General features: G+C 42.4%; 1 protein-coding gene across 32 annotated transcripts in view; it reads left to right on the forward strand.

The window, feature by feature from the left end:
- TNIK (TRAF2 and NCK interacting kinase) overlaps positions 1-24,605 on the forward strand; it is a 302,307-nt gene that overhangs the window by 151,158 nt on the left and 126,544 nt on the right. For all 32 annotated transcript variants that reach the window (XM_042853762.2, XM_065557764.1, XM_065557762.1 and 29 more), the window contains exons 3-4: positions 14,222-14,278; positions 21,571-21,696. In XM_042853762.2, the coding sequence (XP_042709696.1) occupies positions 14,222-14,278; positions 21,571-21,696 (183 nt within the window). The remainder of the gene's footprint in view (positions 1-14,221; positions 14,279-21,570; positions 21,697-24,605) is intronic.

Raw genomic sequence — 24,605 nt, forward strand, 5'->3', positions numbered from 1 at the left:
GTATGAGCAATGTATGTTTTAGGGCTTAAAGTGAGACTTAAATGGCACATAGGCCTTGTGCTAAACTTTTGCCTGAGGGTGAGTTTCACCCTGTTCTTTTGGATATGGGCTTAAAACCTCTGCAACAAACCTTGTAGTTCTTAGGCAGTGCGGCCTAGAGGATAGAACTCCACAGACCCGGATTCTATTCCTGACTCTATTGCTGGCCTGGTGGGTTGACCTTTGGGAAGTCTCTTAAATGCTTCAGTTTCCCAATTGGAAATGGAGATAAAGATATATAACTCTCTTTGTAAAGCACTTTGAGATCCCTGGATGAAAAATGATATATAAGAGTGTAGGGACACTGGTGGTGGTTTTTACACAGGCGAAACTCCCAATTGCTTAAAAATGTGAGTTTTTCCTGAATAGTAACTGAAGGATCAGGCCCTTTATTGCATGATTGTGAAGTGACCCCTATCTTTTCCTTTGAAAATGAAATTCACCCCTGCACAAAGGGACAGCACCCTGTGTTTCACCCTGAGAATTTCTGCTATTTGCTGTTCGAACACGGTCACTTTTCATTTATACCAGTAGTGACCTCTTTGAGTTGTACCTTACTTCAGCCAATATTTGTATTGAATAAATGTAATATCCAAAATGCCTTGGTCTAAAACACTTGAATGAATCAATTGAAGTGTATTTCTTGTGGACACTTACCAACATTTTTCTAATGTGCTGCCACACAACCTTTAAAATCTGACTTTGTTGTCTTCCTCATTCACAGAAATTAGAGTTACTTCTGCATATTGACATGACATTATCAAGTTAGTGATAGTTGGGATAACATTTTGAAGGTAATTAGGAGCATGAATTTATGCACAGATGAATGCTTAATCAAAAACTAAGACAGCTTTGAAGGTCACACTTGAATAAACTTGAAGCTGAGATTTGGGTTAATACCCAAATAAGCATTGACAGAAAATCAGGGGACAAAAAAAGGCTTAGGGAAGCGGGGGGCTGCTTGGTTGGTTCTTTTTGTTTGGTTTGTTTTTACATCATCAAATGGATCATGATGCAGTGCAGTGGTATATCTATATATATCCGTGAAAGATGGGAAATAAAACTGACTATTTCAACATGAGTGAAGCTTGCAAACTGGCTTATTTTGGGGAGTGTAGTTGGAGGATGGTTTTGTTACCATCTTAGAAACCGAAGTATTTGAAAGCTTTTTTTTAACCTCTCATGAGTTCTAATCCTGTCAGCCCTTACTCACATAAGCAGTTATTACTCACATGGGTAGCCGGATAGACTTCAGGGGGACTTTTTGCTCTCATGAATGAGGCTTTGTAAAGCCTTGTGGAATTTCTGGCACGTGGTTGACATACATCTCCCCCTACTATCCTCTGTTTCTCTATCTACACCTAAAAAATAACAGCTGATGCACTACTGAAACGCAACTCTCTTTGAACTACAACATGGCAGCTATTTTTAAACAGTGCACAGCAACATTATACAGCTTAGGGCATTTGAAGCATATCATACAAAATTCAAACTATCAGGGGATTTGAGTAGGCAGAATGACATTTACTCAAGATAGAATTAGGTCAAGCTGCTCCCGGGGCTTATTTCCCCCCAAAACGACCTCTTCTTCAGTGACTACAGGTAGCCAGAATCTGTTTTAATTAAACTACCTGCATCTCCAGCAGCACGAAATCCCCCCGCCGCCATCTTGGAAATTGATTCAGTACTGAATTACTCTTGTGGGCACTACCCACTGAAACACCACACCACTTCCTGTAGCACGCAGAGTTTTGAATTCCTTGGAGGATTTACTGAGTTCCTTGGATAGCTCCCATCTAAATACTGTGCTGACCCAACCCTACATATGTTGGGAAGAGTTGATAACATAACTCCACAAAGTGTGTGTGTGGGAGAGGTCCGGGAATAAAAGTATTCTTAAAAAATTACTTTCACTCTGTTCTGGTATCTCTCTGTCATCCACACAAGCAGAGAGACTAGGATGATTAAACGTATTTGGGGTTTTCCAAGATCACGTTCACACTAAAGACTTAGGGCAAAATTCTCATCTCAGATCTGCACAGTACCGCTCTGCTTTGGGGATTCTGCTCCCACTATAAGTATGGATCAATTGTCATCATTTGGGAGATTGAGCATATGTAGGGAGGGCAAAAGATCGAAGTGGAAGGCTACCACAGAGATCTGAGGAGAATTTGCGCTTAGCTTGTCACTTACAGGCAGCTGGAGAAAAGCTAGTGCTTGCATTTTCCACTATGAAATGCATATTTGCCAACGTATTGGCTATACCTTTGTCATGATAGTGGGCGTCCAAAGATATGATGAGCTAGGATAGGAATTCACTTGAATACAGATTTTTAAAAAGCTGCTAACAGATGGGTTTAGTAGTCTGTCTAAAGTGTTAAAGAAAAAAGACTACAACAAATAACATGCATATGGAATTCAACCAGAGGTGAAGAATAATACAAATGTTAAAAAGCAGATTACTATAAATTGGAAGTGAATATAGTAATAATATTTATAAAGTGCAGATTACCTTCATTTCTGAGTGCAGAAATAACAGAGAATATTAGCAATCCAAGGGTACGTCTATACTTACCTCCAGGTCCGGCGGTAAGCAATCGATCTTCTGGGATCGATTTATCGCATCTTGTCTAGACGCGATAAATCGATCCCGGAAGTGCTCACCGTCGACGCTGGTACTCCTGCTCCGTGAGAGGAGTACGCGGAGTCGACGGGGGAGCCTGCCTGCCGCCTGTGGACCCGCGGTAAGTTCGAATTAAGATACTTCGACTTCAGCTACGTTATTCACTTAGCTGAAGTTGCGTATCTTAGTTCGAAGTAGGGGGTTAGTGTGGACCAGCCACAAGAGATTATGTAGCCTCAGGAATGGGGTTCAGCAGTTGTTTTATAACGATACTGGTCACAACTTTATTCAAATTTCTTTAGCAAACAGTATATGCCCCTTTGCCTAATTCTTCAGGCATCTAGCTGGGCATGCCCCGGTATATGTCTGTGTTAGACTGTATAACAGAATTACTATTACACTATTTATTCCAAAGCTTGGAGGTAAGGACAGTGTGGTTTACAATGGGAACAGGAGCCATCTAAGTCAACAGGAGTTTTGCCCATTGAGTTCAGTGGGAGGAGAAGCAGGCCTTTGGTTCTGTCATTTATTTCGAGGCCTTGAACTAAAAAAAGCCTGATTGAAAGGCCCGAGGCAAATCTTAACAAAATCCGAGTCAACGCTCCCATGGATTTTAATGGGAGGAGGATAGAAATTGTCATAGGTGTTGAATTCTCTCCAACGCCCATTGATTTAGTGGGAATTGGGGTGAGGAGTGGGAGATTTGGCAAATGTCAGAGACAGGCTGTAGCTCAGGAAGCATGGTCTAGTACAGTAACTCCTCACTTAAAGTCATCCCGGTTCTGTTGTTACGTTGCTGATCAATTAGAAAACATGCTCGTTTAAAGTTGTGCAATGCTCCCTTATAACGTTGTTTGGCAGCCACCTGCTTTGTCCACTGCTTGCAGAAAGAGCAGCCCGTTGGAGCTAGCTGGTGGGTGGTTGGAACCAGGGTGGACCGGCAGCCCCCCCATCAGCTCCCCCATCAGCTCCCCACTCCCTTAAGTTCCCTGTGAGGCAGCCGCCCAGCAGGCTATCAATTGCCGGCAGTTCAGCTGCCCCTCCCCCCACTGCCGTGTGCTGCTCCTGTCCTCTGCCTTGGAACTACTCCCGGGAGCCTCCTGCTTGCTGTGTTGGGTACCTAGAAATGGAGGGCACCCAAAACCACTGGTTACTTTTGAAAATTTAAGCAACTGTGTTCTTTGGTGTGTTTAAAAACAACAACACACAACACCCTTCCCTGTTAATTTTTACTCTGCAGTTTGTAGGCACTAACTGGCAACCATTTTGCAGTTGCTGGGGAATAGGAAAGCTGAGAGAAGCCCAGAGGGAAAGTCCCATGGGGCAGGAAAGTAGGGTTTAATGCAGACCCCAGATCTCTGTTGCTTTTTCTGGTTCAATCTCTTGCCTGCATTGTATCCCTGTGGGTCCCAGAAGGGGGGAAATACATCCTACTAAGACTACATGAAGACGCATGTAGAGTTTTTGATTAACTTGTGCATCATTACATGGGAGAGGAATGCAGGGCCTCAGTTCTAACAATGATTTAAAAGAAAACTCCAACGTTTTTCAACCAAAGATTACACAGAAATGTGTGTTTTTTTTATAAAAGTCTCGGCACACATTGCTAAACTTCAACTGTGACAAATGTTAGTCACAGAATTCCCGTGCAAGCTCCAACCTTGCTGTGCCTGTGCATGGTTCTGATCTCACAGAAGGAAGCCCGCCATTTTTTGCGACAGCCATGCTCTACACTGCCTCTGAAGGGACCTACATACTGCAGAGTACAAATTAACAGGGTTTTGGCGGGAGGGGTGTCTCCCAAGAACAGCAAAGGAAGCTGAAGCGACTTCACAAGGCAAGTCAAATACTTGGTTCAAAGGAGTGGAGAGAACCATTCAACATGCTCAGCTGGAGGGGAGAAGTTTATTGATGTTTTAGGGAGATTTGAGTAGGAGCTGTGGGGTGTCACTTTCTGGGACAGTGATCAGATTGGCAGAAATCCTAGGAGGTTTTCCCCTTCCTCTGTGGTGTGGGGCATGGGTCACTTGCAGGTTTGAACAGAGTAAATGGTGGATTCTTTATAATTTGAAGTCTTTAAATGGAGATCTGAGGACTTCAGTAACTTAGCCAGAGGTTATGGGCCTACTACAGGAGTGGGAAGGTGAGGTTCTGTGTCCTGCAATGTGCAGGAGGTCAGATTAGGTGATCATGATGGTCCCTCCTGGCCTTGAAGTCTACAAGTCTATAAGAGTCCAGGCGAGTTGTAAGGGAATGTGAGAAACGTCTCTGTTCTTGGGAAGTGACCAAGGCACAAATCCTGCAATGAGTTCCATGTGGGTGGACCTTGCTCCTGCACCGAGCTTGCTTTACTGTAAGGTTGAAGGCTACATTAACTGCCTTGGGGACTCTGTAGCCTAGTTCTTCCCTCCTACAAACTGCCTGAGCAGCCCTCGCTTTCTCTCTCCTGAGCAAAGGTCATTGCCAGCTGCCTGGGTCAGGGAGTGGAAGGGGTTACATGCTGGGCATCTGGCTGGGAGAGTCTGGAAGGAGAAGGTGAGAGAAATTCCGTGTAAATGGTAGCTCCCCAGAAATAAGCTAGTGTCAAAGTTTGCTTACACTGATGTTAATGTAAAGGAGAAGCAAAGTCTGTAGTTTTGATACGCAGCCACAAAACTGGCAGTTTTAAAAAATGGAATAATAAAAGGAGTGGCAATGCACATGCATTTTACAGCATAAACCAGGATTGTATACAGGATAAACATTTCAGGTTCAATCTACCGTACTTCTCTAAGACTACTGTGAAGTAGACTTGCACTGTCCTTCTCATCAGCCAAGAGATGCCCTCTGGGTATCTGTCTTTGCAATTTGTTTGAGGAATCTTCAACACTTCACCCCTTTCTTCTCTCAGCCTTAGGGCCTAATCCAGAGCCCATTTAAATCAGTGAGATTCTTTCCATTGGCTTCAGTTGGCTTTTAATCAGGCCCTTAGAGAGAAGATGCGGCAGCAATTGACATCAACAGTCCTTTTCTTGCTCTCCTTACATGATCCAGGGGATCAGAACACAGCTTCTCTTGAACTCAGGGGACCCAAAAATCTCTTTGGCTTTGTCAAGCTCTAAACAGAACCTGGGACAGCTGCCTTGGGAAGTAAATAATTCTCGTCTTGGTTTTCCCAGATTTGGCCTGTGGACATTTCCCCAGCACCATGGGACATATTCTTTCTCAAGTTCTTGGTTCATGTTGAGATCTGGGTATCAAGTTGTAACCTCTATGTGGAAGTGCACAGTACCCACTAAGCAGTTTTAGCACTTGACACAAGTTAGACACTTCTACTCATGCTGGATTTAGGCCTAGTCTGAACTGAAATAAATTTTCTCTTCTGTCAAAAGGAGCAGGTTTGCTGATCTTACACAATTCCCTGCATAGATCCAGACCAGTTACGCTGTTCCATGACAACAAATCCCTATTAAAATGAGCTCTGACACACTGCTGGAATATTAACAGTCTTTGAAGTCATATTTCTAATTTTCAGGTGCATACACTTAAGTTTGCAAGTGCTTTGCACAGGATGTGGTTACTGACTAATGCTGTAGAAAGTGTTAGTTGTCACCATAAGGGTTAGTAATATGTAAAGATTTGATGCTACCTTTATTCCTATACTGTACATAGCTGTTTTCGGTTTTCACAATTCTATCTAATCTATATGTGCTTTTCACCCCTGTAGTACAAAACAAAATATCAACATTTGCCTAAAAGTATCCTGCATGTTTTCTAAATGCTTTATATTAGCAATATTGATAATTATATTAATACTGAGCACCATAAATCTCGGAGTAGTGGGTCAGTGTGTTTTATCACCATACTAAGGCTAGGAGAAGTTGGGGCAAAGTGATTGTGGTAGTGAGACACAGCGGTCTGAGTTTGCCTAGCTTCAACTTCCAGTCACTGGATCTTGTTATACCTTTCGTCTGCTAGATTGAAGAGCCCACTATCAAATATTTGTTCCCAGTATAGGCCCTTATAGACTGTAACCAAGTCACCCCTTAACCTTCTTCTCTTTGTTAAGCTAAATATTTTGTGCTCCTTGGGTCTGTCGCTAGTGATGACGATACCGGCCTATCTCACAGGGCTGTTTGTGAAGTTTAGTTGATTAATGTCTATAAAGCCCTTGTGAGAGTCTTGGGTGGAAGACACTATGGAAGTGCAAAGAACAACCTATGTTTTCACAATTGGAATTGCTGATCTCATGCTAATGGACCCACAAAGAACTGCTATGAGCTGGGTGGTAGATAGGCCCATAGATGCCTTCTTTCAGGGGGTGCTGTGCCACTCAACTGTTTTGTTTTTCCCCCTCTCCATTCTCATTGGCCAGCTGTTGTTGCTTCTCTGATGGCCAGCCTTTATTTTATTTATTTTATTGTATTTTATTGTTTGGCTCAGCTGCTGCGCATGAGCAAGGGGTGGCTCTGAAAACAGTTTTCCGCCCTGGCAAAACAGCTGGGGCTGCGCCCACTGCTACCCCCAGTGATTCATTTTGGAACTACACGAGCAGGCAACGTCTATGAATTTAGTGTTTTAAATTTCATTATTGCTTATGTAACCCACACACTTCTTAGGTGTGGTGCTTTGTCCCCTCCAGTTGGAGATTAATAAATCTGTTACAGCTTTAGCTAAGGGCCATATGGCTTTTAGCTCATGCAGTAGAGGCTCATGCATTTAGCTCCAGAGGTCCCAGGTTCAATCCCACTTGCTGACTACTGGGGTCTGTCGGTGTTACACTTTCCCCATCCATTGCCTCCGCTTTACTGAACGCTCCATGAGCCTTGATTGTATCCCCTGCTGTTGCTTCCTTTGCTTTAATTAGTGTCAATAGGTTTGGGGACGCTCTGGCAGAGCAAGCCAAGGTGAATTTGGCAGCTGGAGGATCTGTTTTCATGAATTATGCTATCTAAATAAATGATATTATAAATATCTCTTCTCCCTTCCTGAAAATCAGGGTACTTTATCAGCAGTGCATCCCTAATGGCTTATGCTTAGGAAGGTGATCAGGTGCTGTCCAAAGAGCAGTGTCTAGAGGCATTGGGTGGCATCCTGACCCCAAGGAAGTCAACGGGGTGAGGGGACTTCAGTGGGTCCAGGACTTCACCCATAATGCCTTGGGGTGGCCTAAGGGGAGCACTGGGAGGGGTGCCCCATCCTATACTTATTCAGTAGGTTTAGTCAATGCCTCACCATGAAATACGCCCTCTGGGGCTGCAAACTCTCCACCCTTGTGCTCCTGTGTGGATTTGCTGGAGAGGATGTGGGCTGCCTGCGTCCTCTCCTTTTTCCCAAGTGCTTTGGTGCCTGGACGAGGCATAATTTTAGCTTGGGCTTGTGCAAATTTGTGTGTGTAAAGTCTGAAACAACGTAGGAGCCATCAAACCAGCTGCTGCTCCTTCTTTGCCTATCTACATTTAAACTTGTGCAATAATATTTTCATTTTATACAATGCTCTTGGTGCATTGTTGGAATACATCTGCCTCTCTGGCTGCATAAATCCCCTTGTTAAATGAGTGAGAAGTCCCAGTGGGCGAACTGGCTTCCTATTGAAGTAATAAATTTAGGTGGAATGAAATGCCGTATCGCTCTCTGAAATCGCTCTGCTGCCTGCAGAGCCACCTCACGCACATCCGAAGTCCACCCACAACAACTGCGTGGCTGTAAATCCCTGGTGAGAGCTCTGGGGTCTGGCAATGACTGGCAAATCCGTACCCTGCTAAGGACAAGATAATGTAATGGATCTTTTTAATCTGCAGGAAGGGGTGGTGTTAGAGCCTGAGAAGGGCCGGCTGTCCTCAGATATCCAGACAATGGTTTCAGCATAAAACATAAGCAACATATGGGGTCAAATGCTGCAGATAATTACACCACCGTAAAACCAGAGTAATTCTACATTGACATTAGCAGAGTTACTCCAGATCGATACCCAAGGAGAATTTAGTCAGTTGATTTTTAATACACATATTAACAATCATTCTTCCTGGCTTTTTTTTCCTCCCCCAAGAAAATGCAATCAGAACAGCGATCTCAGCTTTCCTTTGGGAAAGGCAGCTGCTGAGAGTGCTTAGTCTGGCGGCACGTTTGCTCCAGTTTTTCCTTTCTTGTGCACCAAAGCACATGTCCTGGAATACTGAATGGTAATGCTGTTCCCCCAGGACTCCAGGATTCTCTCCAGTGACCCAGTTTTGTTCATACAATTTGCAAAGATTGATGCTGAACAAAGACTGTAATATTTCCGCATGATATTCTGAACAAAACGAACCTGCTACAACAGCTGAGACATTCCGTTCCCTCCATGTTTATACCATACGAATGAGAAATGCTATAGTTGATAGGAAGATATTTCCTAAAGAAAAATCCCATCTGTATTTGTTTTCCCTAATGTTATGTCTCTCTCTGGCAGCAGAGCCTTCAGGTCAAGGGTCTCCAGAAGCTATTTTAGTCCTGTGCAAACTCTGATAAAACCATAGTTTCAAATTCCCCAATGTGCGCTTTTTTTTAATACGACACCAACTTAAGTTAATACAAGATAAAGTCACAAGTCAAAGCTACTAGAATTCCCATGGTTCTGTGGTTTTAAACTCACAAAGGATGCAGTGAAGTGGGAGGCCCTCAGGGAGCCTGCATCACCCAGCACCTCTAACTCACCACGTTGGTGTAAGGTCCCTAGGTGATTTTATGCCAGTGGAGGATTGGGTATGTTGGGGCTCCACTCTGCCATGCCCCAGGCATGCCCCTCCCCCTCCTCCACATCAGGGGCAGGAGGTTTAAGCTGGAGTCAGAGGCCGCGGTGTTACCTCCTCAGCTTTATGGCAGTAGAGAGTACCCCTAGGCAGAAGGGGCCACTTTTGGACAGTTTGTCTACTTTTGAGCAAAGTGGATGAATCAAACCAGAGAATTGGGCCCATAGAATTTGATGAGATCAGCTCTTATAGTCAAAGGCTCTCTGTGGAACCCTGTGGTAATGGTTCAAAAAATATGGGAGGTGGTTGTTAAGGAAAACTTACCACACCAATTATGTACCCAGCAAACTAGACAAAGGACAAATAGATACTGAGATATTTGGTTACCATTATTCAATACTCAGACCAAAAAAAAAAAAAATCACCTGCCAAAAAAAAATACTTGTCCAATATTTTTGCCTATTAACACTTGATAGACACATAGAAAACATGTGTAAACAGAGATTTCTCGATTTAATAGTCACGAGAAACAGCATGTTGTAGGCAGAATACAGATGTTCACTCTGTACTATGGTTAACACCCTGTTAAATAGAGAGATCTGATGATTATATTACTGTACAGTGTTTCTATAAACAGAAGCTCACTCTCATTATTATTGTTTTGTCTGATATTTGCATGGCTAGAATTTGTGAACCCATTAAAACTTCCTAAATACATAATTAAAAAAATCAGACCCCTCTCCTATTTTCACAAGAGATAGGCTTTGCGACCCATATTCTTGGCTGGAATCACTTTCCCTCCTGTCCTCTTTTAATGCACTGTGTTTTGTGCCATTTACTACCCTTTCCCCCAAAAGGTGGCTGTTTTTTCAGTAATGTTTACTTCAGCAGAGCTCCTATAGGGGTGTAGGGTCTGTCTGTGCCTAGCAAAATTAGAGCAGTAGGTTGTAAGATTGCAAGGCCGTAGACTCAAAGGTTCTACTGTGTGTCAATGTAAAATGATATATTATTACTTGCAGTTGCCTCTTAAAAGGTTTTGAACTCTGGGATCCACTTGGCACATACTGCTGTCCTGATCCTGCATCAGCATGGTGCAAACATCACCGCATCATGACACAAACACTGTCCTGGTGCCATTGGTGACTTTTCATACATCCGGGGTTCCTCACTAGTTGACTCTCGGTGCAGGTTTGGCGCTCTGGGGCTTGATCTTGCCCCATTCAAGTCAATGGAAACCCATGGATTTTAATAGAGCAGGATCTAGCCCTTTGCTGACTATTGAATAAGATCATATTCAATGAGGTGACCATGTAATTCTAATTCAGTAACTTGTTCCACTTGCAGTATCTCATTCAGCATGGAAAGGCTCTGTCTCCTATGACCTCACGTCATATTCCTGAAGAATAGATATTCTAAAATAACTAAGTAATTTTTTAGAAAGACAAAACAGTCAACAGTTACCAAACTGCTGAATCGTACTGGGGAACGTTGGGGCTCTTTTATTAAAATCTCAGGACCAAATTCCATTGTGTGAGAGCTGCAACTAAGCCCCAGACAGAATCCGATCATAAGGTAGGCCTAGGAGTGTCATTCAGGAGCTTTGGATTCTTCCTCTGGCTCTGTCATTGACTTGCTATGTGACCTTGTACAAGTCACTTCTTGCTGTGCCTCTGTTTCCCCTTCTACCATCTGTCTATTCATTGTAAGCTCAGGAGGACATGGTCTCTCTCACTCTGTTTATACAGTGGGGCTTCTGGGTGCTGCTGTGATACAAACAATCATTAGGAAAATGGGTGAGCCTTCTTTATTGGCACCAGTGCATAAAAATAGTTGCCTACACATTTTCTTGGAGGACGCACCCTTTCTTTTCATTTTCTTTCCTATTTACATTCTGCATCCTTGCTGTGTGTGTGTGTGTGTGTGTGTGTGTGTGTGAGAGAGAGAGAGAGAGAGAGAGAGAATGAGAACATTTGATGTGAGCAGTTTTGATATAATGTGTGATTCATTTGTGGGGAGAAGGAAATCAGCACTGAGCAAAATGCAGCACTTCATTATGGTACAAAAATAGATTGTGCTATAGAATGTAATGAAAAAGTGAACAGTTTGCATATGAACTAGCCGTTCAGTGGCTGTGCCTCATAGTCCAGAAAGCTCAAGAAAATGAGCCTTTTCATAGTCTCGCTTTTTAAACGTCAGTTTTTCTGTTTCACTGCTAGTGGGGGTTGTTTTTGAACCAGTGTGACCTTATCTGCTGACACATTCTGACTGTACAGCTTTTATTTGTGGTTTGCTATTTTTAAGAGACAGTCACAGTCAACAGTTTGGGTTCTTCGTTTTGTCGTCTCCCCTCCCATCCCCCCAACGCACGTGCATACACTCATTTTTCCATCAAGAAATTACCTACTCAAGTGCTGTCCAACAATCGTCTTTTTACAACTCTTTGTCAGTTTATCAGTTGCCAAAAAATAAAGGGTTAATATAAATTCATATTCCAATGAATCCAATAACAAGGGTGCGTTTATATGTATACATGTTTGTCAGAACTTTTAATTTAGCTAAACATTTTCCGTAAAGGGCATGGTCAGTTCATTGGAGTCCAAAATGTAGGTATAATTTAAAACAGTGTTTTAAAAAATCAGAATATGAAATGTTTGTGAAATAAAACCATCGTGTTGTATGTCCAGACGCACAATTCTCAGTGGAGATTAAACATGGGATCTTCAGCATTATGGATCTGATCCAAAGCCTATTGAATCAGTGGGAAGATTCCTATTAACTTTGGTGGGTTTATAATCTGGTCTGTATTACCTGAGTCCAAGGAAAATTCCTGAACTGTTATCTAAGTATCAGTGGCAATCATCCATCTTGAAAGACGATGGCGTAAGCAATAAAGCAGTTCAGTTACTATGTGTCATACTGCAGCATCACAAGTGGCTAAAAGTCCAATTCGCGAGTTACAGGCCTTGTCATATAATCCATGTGTAAAACACAGGGCCAGAAGATGAAGCTGGGGTACTATTTGCATGTGAGGCCTGCTGAGCTTTCTTTTTCATTTTTTACTTTCCTCTTTCTCTAAGTGGTGGGCTGTAATAGTAGGTGGAACCAGCCATTGGAAAGTTCTATCTCTGTAACCATCCTCTCCATGTATTTACCTGTCTAGTTATTTTTATTATGGGGGTGGGCATGGGCATCTGATGCCATTGCCATTTATACACACAAGGTTCTCTGCGGCTTTCTCTTTCTACTTCCTCAATTGAGCTGGACAGTATTACACACATGAAGCCCGTTTATTCTATTTATTATTACTCGTTATTGATATTTATTTTAATTCAGTGAAAATGGGATTTTTGGATTTAAAGCTTCCCCTGCAACATTCTGCATCAAAACACAACAGTTCTGTGCTAATACGTGAGAACCAGAAAGTGAAACCTAGTAAAGAGGAAAAGAAAGTGACCAGCCAGTTTTCACTTTTCAAGCTTGAATAAGTGCAAAGTGTGACCTAGAACACGGTGAAATAACAAATTTGTTTATAAAAATTCCTTCAGATTGCTAAACTAAGGCATTGAAAACTAATTTGACATTTTATCTTCCCGGGATTTATTTAAATAAAATGTTCCTTGTAACTATGCTAATATCTATCATTACCCACCAAGTTTTCTTGGCAAATTCCCCCTGAGGTTTGGCCAAGAATTTAAACCCTAGAGTGGTTGGACATTTTTCTGTGACTTTATATTTTATATATATAACATATATTATAAAAAGACTCATTTTTGTCCTAGTTCATTCATGGAGGCTCAACTCCTCAGAAGTTGACTGCTACGCTGATTAGCACGTTTTCAGTCTTGTAATATGTCCACATCAAATTAAGTCTACTCTACTAATTTGTTCCACCTCTAGGACCTCATGTAGCATCAAAGTGCAGTCTCAGAGGTATATTAGTCACTCTTCTGTCCAGTCACACAGTGAACTTTTGCTTCAGAGTAGAGGGGAAAAATTCAAAGCAAAAGAATAATTTTTTTACATCCTTAATGGTTTTGTCTGGGTGCTTGGTTTTGTTGTTATAGATAAAATAAATGTGTGTTAAGCTCTGTTCCAAACTCGGTCAATAGGAAGTCACCAAATGACATCATGTTCTCTTTTGGGGCTTGAGTTCCACATGTCCAGCACTTCCTCAGGATCAGGCCCTGACTGAACAGTTGTTAGTGTCTCTGATTTATATAAAAAGGGAATGGTCAGAGGGTAGCTGTTCCATTGTGTTACCATGCTACCTTTAGGGCTGGGTTCAAACCCTGGCTCGGGACAGAAATGGACTGAAATTAGTGTAGGTCTGTATCCTAGTAGGCATTTATCCATAATGGATAGTTTGCAGCAAGATGATTGTCTTTGCTTGAGAGAGACCCAGTACAGGAATATGAAGGGAGTGTAGTTCAGGACTGAGCGATGCTAGGAGAGCTCTTGTTTGTGGGGAAAATGTAACAAGCACTAAGAATCCTTCACTCACTGATCAAACACATGGTGGGTGGAATGAAAGTTTCACACAATGGATGCTCAGCGGGTACTCAAGACAAATCAGTCATGTTGGAATGCTGCCAAAGCAATAAGATTGTTTAATAATGTTATTGAAACAGTGATACAGTGACAAATTTATGTCAGACTTGTGTTGTGCATGAGGTTACTCATCCCAGGCCTAGCCCTGAAAAGCCTTACTCACGCGAGTAGCCCTGTTGACGTCAGTGGGACTACTCCTGTGAGTAAACTTTTACAGAATTGGGGCCTATTGCAATCATTTTCTTGGTGCCAGTATGTAATATAATTCAATAAAAATTAAACTATTCCTTTTATTCTTTCACAGGGTCGTCATGTTAAAACAGGACAGCTTGCTGCGATTAAGGTTATGGACGTCACCGGGGTAATGTATCCTACTTTGGCTATTTCTATATCCATAAATTACTAACAGGAGTGGGAGGGAAGTCACGTGAAACAATGTTATGACTCATAAAAGGATTCTGTTTGGGAGAAGCAAATGTATTAGGGCCCAGTCCTGCTCCCACTGAAGTCCATGGCAGAATTCATTTGGACTTCAGTGGGAACAGGGCCAGGTCCTGAATACAAGCTTTGTTATACAGCTGTTTAGTGCTAACAATAAACATAATCTAAGGCCCCAGTCCTACCAAGACTGATGTTTGTGAGAAACTTTATTCATGTGAATAGTTCCATTGTAGTCCATGATACCAATCATGTACGTAAAGTTACTCATATGCATAAGTCATTGACTAGTTACCAAATTAGGGTCCCCAGTCCTGCAGTGAGTCTAACCAACTATATTATGGGTATGTCTACATTGCTGTCACTCACACCCCTGGCTGCAATGAAGATGTACCCTATATGTATCTAATTAACACAGTTTCATAGTCATAGAGAAAAATGTATTGCAGTGATCACATAAACATGGAATTTACATGAGATTGAGAAAATGAATTTTTTCCAGATATTAATTGAATAACAAGATTAATAGGAAAGAACTTCTAACCATTTCCCAAAAGACCACTGAAGAAAAAGCAGTGTAATTCTTGTACTTCTTGGAAGCCTAAACCGATGCATTTCAGAAGGTTACTTAGTAAGAAAGAGCCTTATTCAAGAAGGAATCACGCCTTGCAAAGTTCCTGCCTGGATAAACAATGCCAGATTTGAGATCAAGATTTTGTTTTTTAAATGAAATTACAAATTTCAGAATATAGGATTTGATCCAGATCCTCCCTCCTTTATTTTTTTAATTAACATTTTTGAATTAGTTTTCAGGAATATAACGTACAAAACTACATAGATACATAGAGATAAGAGTAGTCAATAGGCCTCACAAGCATGTTTAGCTTTACCTTAGAGCAGGGCTGCCGGGGGGGAGAGGGGGAGAGCAAGTGGGGCAATTTGCCCCGGGCCCCACAGGGGCCCCCATGAGAATATAGTATTCTATAGTATAGCAGCTTTTTTTTTATGAAAGGGGCCCCCGAAATTGCTTTGCCCCAGGCCCCCTGAATCCTCTGGGCAGCCCTGCCTTAGAGAGAAAAATGATGTATGGAAACAAAGAGTAAATAAATGTAAGTGAGGTGGGAAGAAGGTGGAAAAAATATCCCCTAGTATAGTTCACCTCAGAATTTCCAGAAATCAGATTATACAGGAAATGGACAGGTGAGATTCAGCAAAGATAGCCAGGCCACTTTGTGGCAAAAATGGGTAAATGATGAGCCCACGAGGTTTGTTTGGGTCTGGATTAGATTTTAGTCTGAACTCTAAATTTCCCTTTTTGACACCAAACTAGGGCTAAATTTGGGTCAGAGTGGCAGTCAGTACCCTAAATTTCATCAGCTGCTTGCTACAGATTATGGAAGAAAGTAGCAAAAATCTAGGTTTCAGAGTAGCAGCTGTGTTAGTCTGTATCCGCAAAAAGAACAGGAGTACTTGTGGCACCTTAGAGACTAACAAATTTATTAGAGCATAAGCTTTCGTGGACTAGGGCTGTAGTCCACGAAAGCTTATGCTCTAATAAATTTGTTAGTCTCTAAGGTGCCACAAGTACTCCTGTTCTTTTAGCAAAAATCTAGTGAGCCACGCTGATCTTGCAAGCTTCCTCCCCCCTTAGGACACATCTGAAAACAAGAGCCTTCTGGCTTAGGATTTGAATCACCACACAGGGATGGGTTTGGATCTGGGTTCAAATCTGAATCCACCTTATTACAATTTCAGTTACAATGTAGGCAGAGCATAGCCAACAAAAATGAGCAGCAATTATCACTTTTCCTTTTGACTCTGTTTTAGGAAAGCCAGGATGGCAAGTGCTCCGCTTCCTGCTTTTCTTATATTGATGGGTGTGAAAACCTAAAACATAAAAGGTCCAAATCCAAATATTTGGCAATGATTGGATACTCTGTTCAGTTACTTAATTATTTAGCTCTTGTGTTGCACTTACCCCTATTTAAAAACAAAGGTTTTTTTTTTAAATGTACATTAAGCAATTCTGAAAAAACAAATCTGCAAAAAAGCAGAAAGCCTACCACAGCCTGGCCTCTGTTTTGCTTCCCCTGCCACTCCTAAATGCTTTATTATAACTCCTACTAACCCTCAAACAACCCCAGCCATGAAAAAGCAAGTAGGAGAAATCTACAAATGACAAGAGATTGCAAGTATCACTTGACCAGCTGTAGAAAGAAAAATGCAGATGCAAAAGGAGTCATCTGCACTTCACAATGGAAAATCCTTGTGTGATAAATCAGCCAACAGCTACTCCATCACGCTCATCACTGACAGTGCTGAAAGCGAACTTGTTTTGTAGAATCCCTAAGGCTCCTGGTCACAGTGCTTAGTTGTCCTTAACTGCGTTCCCCCTAATTGTATGGTACAGAAGGTTGCAGAAAGCTGCCCCCAAATTACTGCATTTGATCAGTGTGTGTAGTTACGATCTCTGAATTATGGACTAAGATTAATTTTTAAGGCGCTGGCCCTTGCACATACAATGTGACCTACTTCACAGAGATTATTGTAATAAAACTGATGGAGATAAAAGCATGGAAAAAAATACTGCTGTTATTGTCTACGGCTTATGAGGCTTTTACTTTAGGATTGAGCAGCTACAGTAGTGCCAGATCTTGGCGTAGTAATTCCTTTTTTTTAGAAATAAACCCCATCAAGGGTTTATCTGATGTCCCACCGCTTGTGATTTAATCAGAATTCACACTTTTGTTTATCTCTGTCACTGAAAGTCTCTGACACACCACATTGATCTTCAGCGTTTGATCTTTGTGTTTCGGCTTTATTTTTTATTTAAGATAATTTTAGCCTGAAGAGGGACCCAAAATAAAACCTGGGCTCCAAAAGTTCTTGCCCTTTTCTCTCCACTTTCATTAGCAGAGTGCTTCCAAACCTGTGGTCTGTGGATTACTGAAGGCCTGTGGAGCACTTGCTGGTAATTGCAGCAAGTTGGCAGGACATACACTACTGGCTCCTCCTTGCTTTCTGCTTCCTCTACAAGTGTTGAGCCTCTTCTTTGCAATGAAAAGATCCTAATAATAGAGCACCTAAATAAAAGTGCCGTGATTTTTCAGGGGTTCCAGAGTGCCTACAAGTCCCACTGACTTCAGTGAGCACTGCCAATGAGCCTCTGGGAACCAGGCTGCTTTTAGTTCAGTGCCCAACTTTAGACACCCATGTCTGAACGTTTTGGTTCATGTCTGCTTTTAGGGTTTGGGCGTGCCTAACCTTTTATTTGCCTGTACTACTCTGCTCTTTGAGGTTTTGTGTCCAGCACAAAAGTGGCAACTAGGATGGTCATATCTTTAAAATAATATGATGTCCTCATAAAAAGGGTCTAATTCCCCTCAGCTGCTGTTCCCAGCAGTCATTCTCCCTAGTCTGAGACCATTCTGAACTCCTAAAGTATCATACAGCATTTGTGTAAATTGCAGCCAGGTGTCTTTCTAGCTGGGATGGGATGCTTAGGAGCAGAGGTGGGCTGGAGCCAATGGGTAGATGTAATTGGAATCTAATTTCCTTGTGAGGAAAAACAGTGGCCTAGATCGTCCTTTGTTGGTCCTTTGTTGCCCTGGATTTGAGGGGTGTGTATACCCCAGAATGTGATCAAGTTAATTGCAACCATATTATGTGCATTCAGCCACCCTAAAGTAATAAAACACCACACATAGTTAAGGGTTAATTTAAAAACAAGCTTTTAAAAGCAAGGTTAAAACTAGCTACAGTTTCTGCTAATCAGAATGGGAGGAAAAAACAAACAAGTAAGCAATTAAAACTAAAAACCTTGGTGATTAAAAAACCTTAAGTCTAAACACCTTTCATATTAAAAGTTAAAACAAGTAATAATATAGTAGGGATCATTATCATCTATGTGTTTTGTAAATGTTAGTTATAAAAAATTAGCTAATAAAGTGTACTTTAAAGCAGTCCTCAAAAGCCATCTTAAAAAACGTTTTTCCTGACACCCTTTCTCCCCGGTGGGTAAGAAACTGGCCACTGCAAACCTGCTGTTAATTACTGAATACCGTTCCCGATATTAGGTAAATATCTGGAATGTTCTAAACCTATTGCTTATGTTTGTATGTGCTTAAATCTAATAAATTGCCATTTTAAATAAAGCACGCTTACTTGCATAAATCTTATCAAACGGAAGTGCTATGTTCCTGTTAATTTATTCCTTACACCACCTGGAGTAAAATAGTTAAGTTGCCCCTGTTGGGAGTTCTAAAAACCCCAGGTAACAGTCTGTGCACTTGTTAAATTGCCAGCAGATTCCACTGTTCTGCTGGACAAATAAAACCAAGCAAAAGTTTCTGGCAGTTCTGTAGAACAACAGGAGAAGAGATGGCTTTTAGGTCACCCTGTAATAAGTCTAACGCTATGTCGACGCTACATATTATGTCATAGAACTGATGTTGCTTGGGTTGTGAATAAACCACCCCACTGAGTGACAAGTTACACCGACGTAAGTGCCAGTGTGCACAGCGCTATGTCGGTGGGAGAGCTTCTCCCACTGACGTAGCTTCTGCCACTCGTGGAGGTGGTTTTATTATACCGACTGGAGAGAGCTCTCTCCCATCAGCATAGAGCAGGGGTGGGAAAACTTTTTGGCCTGAGGGCCACATCTGGGTATGGAAATTGTATTGTGGGCCATGAATGCTCATGAAATTGGGGGTTGGGGTGCGGGAGGGAATGAGGGCTCCCGCTGGGGGTACGGGCTCTGAGGTGGGGCCAGAAATGAGGAGTACAGGGTGCGGGAGGGGGCTCTGGGCTGGGACAGGAGTGAGGGTGGGGGGGGTGAGGGCTCTGGCTGCAGGTGCAGGCTCTGGGGTGCAGGATGGTGGGACCGAGGGGTTTGGAGGGTGGGAGGGGGATCAGGGCTGGGGCAGGGGTTTGAGGTGTGTGAGGGGGTCAGGGGTACAGGCTCTGGGTAGCTCTTACCTCAAGCAGCTCCCGGAAGCAGCGGCATGTCCCTCCTTCGGTTCCTAGGTGGAGGCACGGCCAGGCGGCTCTACGCACTGCTCTGTATGCAGGCGCTGCCCCTACAGCTCCCATTGGCCCTGTTTGCTGGCCAATGGGAGCTGTGGGGGTGGCGCTTGGGGTAGGTGCAGCTTGCGGAGTCCCCTGGCTGTCTCTACGTGTAGGAGCCAGAGGGGGGACGTGACACTGCTTCCGGGAGCCATGCTGAGCAAGCCCCTGACCCCACTCCCTGGCAGGAGCTCAAGGGCCGGATTAAAACGTCTGAAGGGCTGGATGTGGCCCTTGGGCCGTAGTTTGCCCACCATCGGCTGCAGCACTGTACGTATAGACATGTCCTTACTCATAACCCTTTATGCCAATTCCTAACCTTCTTTGGTGTTTACAATCTTCAGATCCTTGTAGACAATAAAACTGGTTGTTGTTTACCCAAGCTACACCTAATTAGCTCATTTAAATCTTTCCTTGTGTCAGTTTCTCCAGTCCCTTAATCATTTTTGCAGCTCTTCTCTGAATTCCTTCTTAAAGACGATGATAATTTAGTCACTCTCTGTAGTAAAGAAAGAAATCAGTGCTTCTCCCCATGTATTGGGAGACATCTGGTCAGAAAATACAGTTGTTTAGAAAGAGCTCATGTTTGCAGATTAGCTGATCACCAGGGTGTCTCTTTATTTGCTAGTTTATAAAACTGAAGTCAGAACAAAACAGATGGGGTGGTAATAGAGGAGGAAGGAGGCAACATTTATTCAGGGCTCTTTAGAATAAAGCTAATCAACAACAAGGTGTTAACTGCTCTTTCCTGTTCTAGAGACACTGGGATTTCAACATACTAGAATCCTAGAATCCACATAAAATAAAATGAGGCTTCCTCAGATCAAGTCCAGTGTAAACAAAGAAAACAAGCATAAGAAATAGAACCCAAAAATATGTATCCTCATAATTCTTCTACCAAAAGACTAGTTCAACTCTTGATGTTTTGCAGGCCAAATTGAACCCGCATGCAAGTTAGCCCAACTCTACGGTGGTCAAAGGAGTTCCACCAGGACTGAATTTGTCCTCATGAGAATATTCTGAAATTGTCTGGATGGGCTCGATCTTCCTAGTGCCTGTCTAACTCAGTCACTGGGTGTACATGCTTTTGATAATTATACATTTAAATCTCAAATCCGACATGCTCTACAATACTTAAGCACGGCAGAGTGATCTCAGAGTTTTGCAGCTCGGCCTTTGAACTTCCCAGCTCAGCTGGCATAACTTTTCCTTTAACATGAATAAATTCTAATTTTTTGTAAACATACTTTTTAGCTACTGTCTGATTTGGATTGTGAGTTGATTTCAGAGTGGCAAAGACCATGGGATGACTTCTGTACCAAGGTTTGCTTTCTGGAATAATCCAAATGGGCCATTGGCAGCAGGGGTAGAAAAGTACCTATAGCGAAGGTGATGGAGCTGCCGAGCAACTCATGTATGGTACACCCTCGAGCCCAAATAGTTATCTTCAGAGAGTTCTGAAAGACTAAACCATGTAAAATGAATAAGTAAATACTAACTGAGCTGCCAATAATGATGTACAATCTATCCTTGTTGGCCAAGAGGCTCAACAATCTGGTAATAGATTCTGGAACCTTTTATGTCCTATGGCTGTCTGACTCCAGACCATGTCACTGTGATTTAAAGTTCTTACCATGTGATGACTGTTTTGTAGCCTGTGTAAAACGAGCCGGTAGGTTCACCTCATCACAGCTGGTAACTCGTCTTAGAAGAAAGGCCAAGTTCTGAATATGCTTGGAAACTGAACTGCTTTTTTTTACCCTCAAAGTGGTTTTCCTAGGAGAAGGAGAAGACTTCAGTGTTCAGGCCTCTTAACCAGTACTTATCACAAGCACTAAATTCACCTAAAAATTACCTTTTTCAAAGTCTGTAGTTATAACTCTTAACCTTCCAAGGCTCAGCCATGGGTTCCATTGCCTTAAATTGGAATTACACCTATTTATACTAGGATTGAACATGTGCCACATTGTGAAGCACAGACCTAAATAAGGGGCAGAAGCAAAATTAATGCAGGTGAAAAGTGGGGAGGGGGCAGAGATGTGGCCTGCTTAAATTAACTAACTGCAACAAAGATGAAGAGAAATCATACCAATGAATAATCTGTGAAATGTGTTCTTTGGTGTCACTGAGTTTTGTTTTTTCTTATCCCAGGATGAAGAGGAGGAGATCAAACAGGAAATTAACATGCTAAAGAAATATTCTCATCACCGAAATATAGCCACATATTATGGAGCTTTTATTAAAAAGAACCCACCCGGAATGGATGATCAGCTCTGGGTAGGAAGTGCTTTTAAATGTCCTCTTCTTCCTTTTATAAGCATTGGGGTTTGATCTACTGAGTTTCCTCCAGTTGCACTCTAACCTCCACTCTAGGAGCCATGGTTTTTTGTTTGTTTGTTTGTTTTAAATGCTATACCTTCATATTGCTTGCACCCGCTTGCAGGCTGTGATGTGAGAGAACACACCCCTGTTTTGCCACAAAGACAGGATTATACCTTTGATACAGGAGTTGATCAAAACTAAACATGTAGGTGAAATTTAGTGATGCATTGGAGAAAAGGAAGTTTGGCCGTAGAATACTAAAGCTAAATAGTTGAATCGCTGGGAGCTCTGAGCCTGGGCAGGCTGCAGCTTCCTCTGGCTTCAGTTGGAGTTGTAAGTGCTTAGCACCTCACAGGATCACCGTCCCAAACTCTCCTCCTCCCTACCTATCCTGCTTGTTTTCACTTGAATGCAGAGACACAAGATTCCAATGAGTGTCTTGGTTACTTATTCAGTTCCCCAAACTTTGAAGAATGAGGTTCAAATCTAGGTTTTCTAGCACAAGAGAAATGACCTTGGTCTCAGTCTGGATCCTAGTTGACATATCTTCACCACACATCTGGCAGCATCTGTTCAGGAGAGACCCAAGGCTGGAACATCAGAAAGGGTGTTGCAATTTAGGATTCCATCTAGATCTTTGTCTCTTACTATTAGGGACGCTAAAAATTAATTCAAGATAATGTGCCAGATTTTGATTGGTTACACTGATGTAAATCTGTACTCCACTTAGTAACACCTGTGTAACTCAGATCGTCATCTGTCCCTGTAATTATATCTTGTCTTTTTAATGTGGCACTTTTTAGGGAAAATCACATGGTGGTCATGTTGAAAAGACTAAAAATTATGGGAAATTTAAATACAACAACGTAGGTATTGTTTTGTAGTCTAAATAACACTTGTACTGCAAGTAACTAGAACTGTGATTTGTGCTGTGATAACCATGGTCAGATACAAAAATAATAGTTGCTGTACTGGAGCCAACCTTCTTATAAGCTCTGCCCTGCACTCAACAGTTTTTCCATTGCATTGTGGGGAGGGAGGAATTCAGACTCGATTTTTGAAGGGTTCACTAATTTGGGATTCTCCAATTTTTGGGTGCTCAACTTGAGGTGCTCTCAGGCATGACTTATATGGGGTACGGAGCATCCACCATTCCACTGCAAATCAGTGCAGAGTGGTTGGTGCCTATCACTGTGGAAAATCAGGCTGTTTCAAGTCAGGAAAAAAAACAGAAGCACCCAAATATAGTGGCCATTTTTGAAAATTTGGGCCTAAAGCTCTCACTGAGGGTTCACTGGTATACTCGTTTGAACCCCATAGAGTTGTTGCAGAGCATTGGTTTACTTAGCATTTCATGCAGCCCAGGCTTTTATTTGGCAGCTCTCTAAGGTTCCCAGATAAATTGGCTCACCTGTTTATCGTCATAGGCATGTGCCAAAACGTCAACAAGTCTTGGGAATAAAATAAAATAAAATCAAGGAATACATGACTTCCGTGATAAAAAATCAGCTGAACTGAAGGAGCACTGCCAGTGATCCCTGTATTTAGGTTGGCTCAGGCTTTTCATTATAAAACATTCTTACAATTTATTCTTCTTTTATTTATTAATATATTTATTATTAGAACCTCTTACACATCCTTTGTTTGTGGTAGGTCTATACAGTTCAACAAGAAGAAAACCCTTGGGCTAGAGAAGTGCCTTTTCTTTGTCCCATGAAATTTCATTCAGGGTTAGGGTCTTATGAGCTGTTAAAATTACCATTTCCTTTGTGTTGCTTGTGTTCCTGGGGAAAATGTTGGGTGTTTGCTAACAAAACTAAACCCTTCTAAAAAATCAGGCTCAGGCTGCCACCACAGCATCAGATGCTGTACAGAGAACACCTGGGAGCTGCCAGAGCAGCTGTATCAGCTTGCATAGGGGGGAGAGCTCAGCTGTGCCATGCCAGGCTTGTCTTCTCCTGACCATACTCAATGGCCCTAGTGTCCCATCCCATCTTCTGGGGCACCACATGGCACAGGAGCTCTCCTAAACTCTCAAGATAGAATTGTAAGACTGGAGGGGACCTCAGGAGGTCTTCTAGTCTAGTCCTCTGCACTCATGGCAGGACAAAGTATTATCTGGACCATCCCTGATAGGTGTTTGTCTAAGCTGCTCTTAAAAATCTCCAATGATGGAGATTCCACAACTTCCCTAGGCAATTTATTCCAGTGCTTAACCACCCTGACAGGTTAGGAAGGGAGAGCTTGGGTAGGCTCCCCCAGACCTTCCCTGTGATCAGCACATTGCACCAGCAGTCCAGCTTGTCTCTGGGATAATAGCTTTCTCTTGTTGCTGGTTTTGTAGTTAGCCCTATAGCTAAAGTGGTAGCAGTCTATGCTTTAATGCTAATGGAGGTTCCGGGCTCCCACCATGTTGACGGTGCATGAGCATGTTGTTATAGTTGTACATATTGGAATTTGTTTTTACCTTGTTGCTGTTTCTGTCTGATGATTAACTCTTTTCTGGTCAGACAATTTTATTTCTAAAGCTCCTATCCAAGGGCCTCTACAGCTACCCAAACTTGCTAAAGATAAATAATGCCAGGAAAGAATCTCACATAAATAGAATAACCTCCCTTGTCAAACCCTCCCCACGAGGCAAATAAATGAGCTCCACCTCCTTCAGTTAACTGGAACCAAAGAAGGTCCAAGCAGGATTTGTGATTTCTCCCAGAGCAGTGGTTCTCAAACTTCATTACACTGCAGTTCCCTTCTGACAACAAAAATTATTACACGATCCCAGGAGGGAGGACTGAAGCCTGAACCAGAGCCCAAGCCCCACCTTCAGCCTCAGGTCTGAGGGGGCTTGGGCTTGGGCTTCAGCC

Source organism: Chrysemys picta, chromosome 9 (assembly GCF_011386835.1).
Source record: "Chrysemys picta bellii isolate R12L10 chromosome 9, ASM1138683v2, whole genome shotgun sequence".
NCBI classification, from domain to species: domain Eukaryota; kingdom Metazoa; phylum Chordata; order Testudines; family Emydidae; genus Chrysemys; species Chrysemys picta.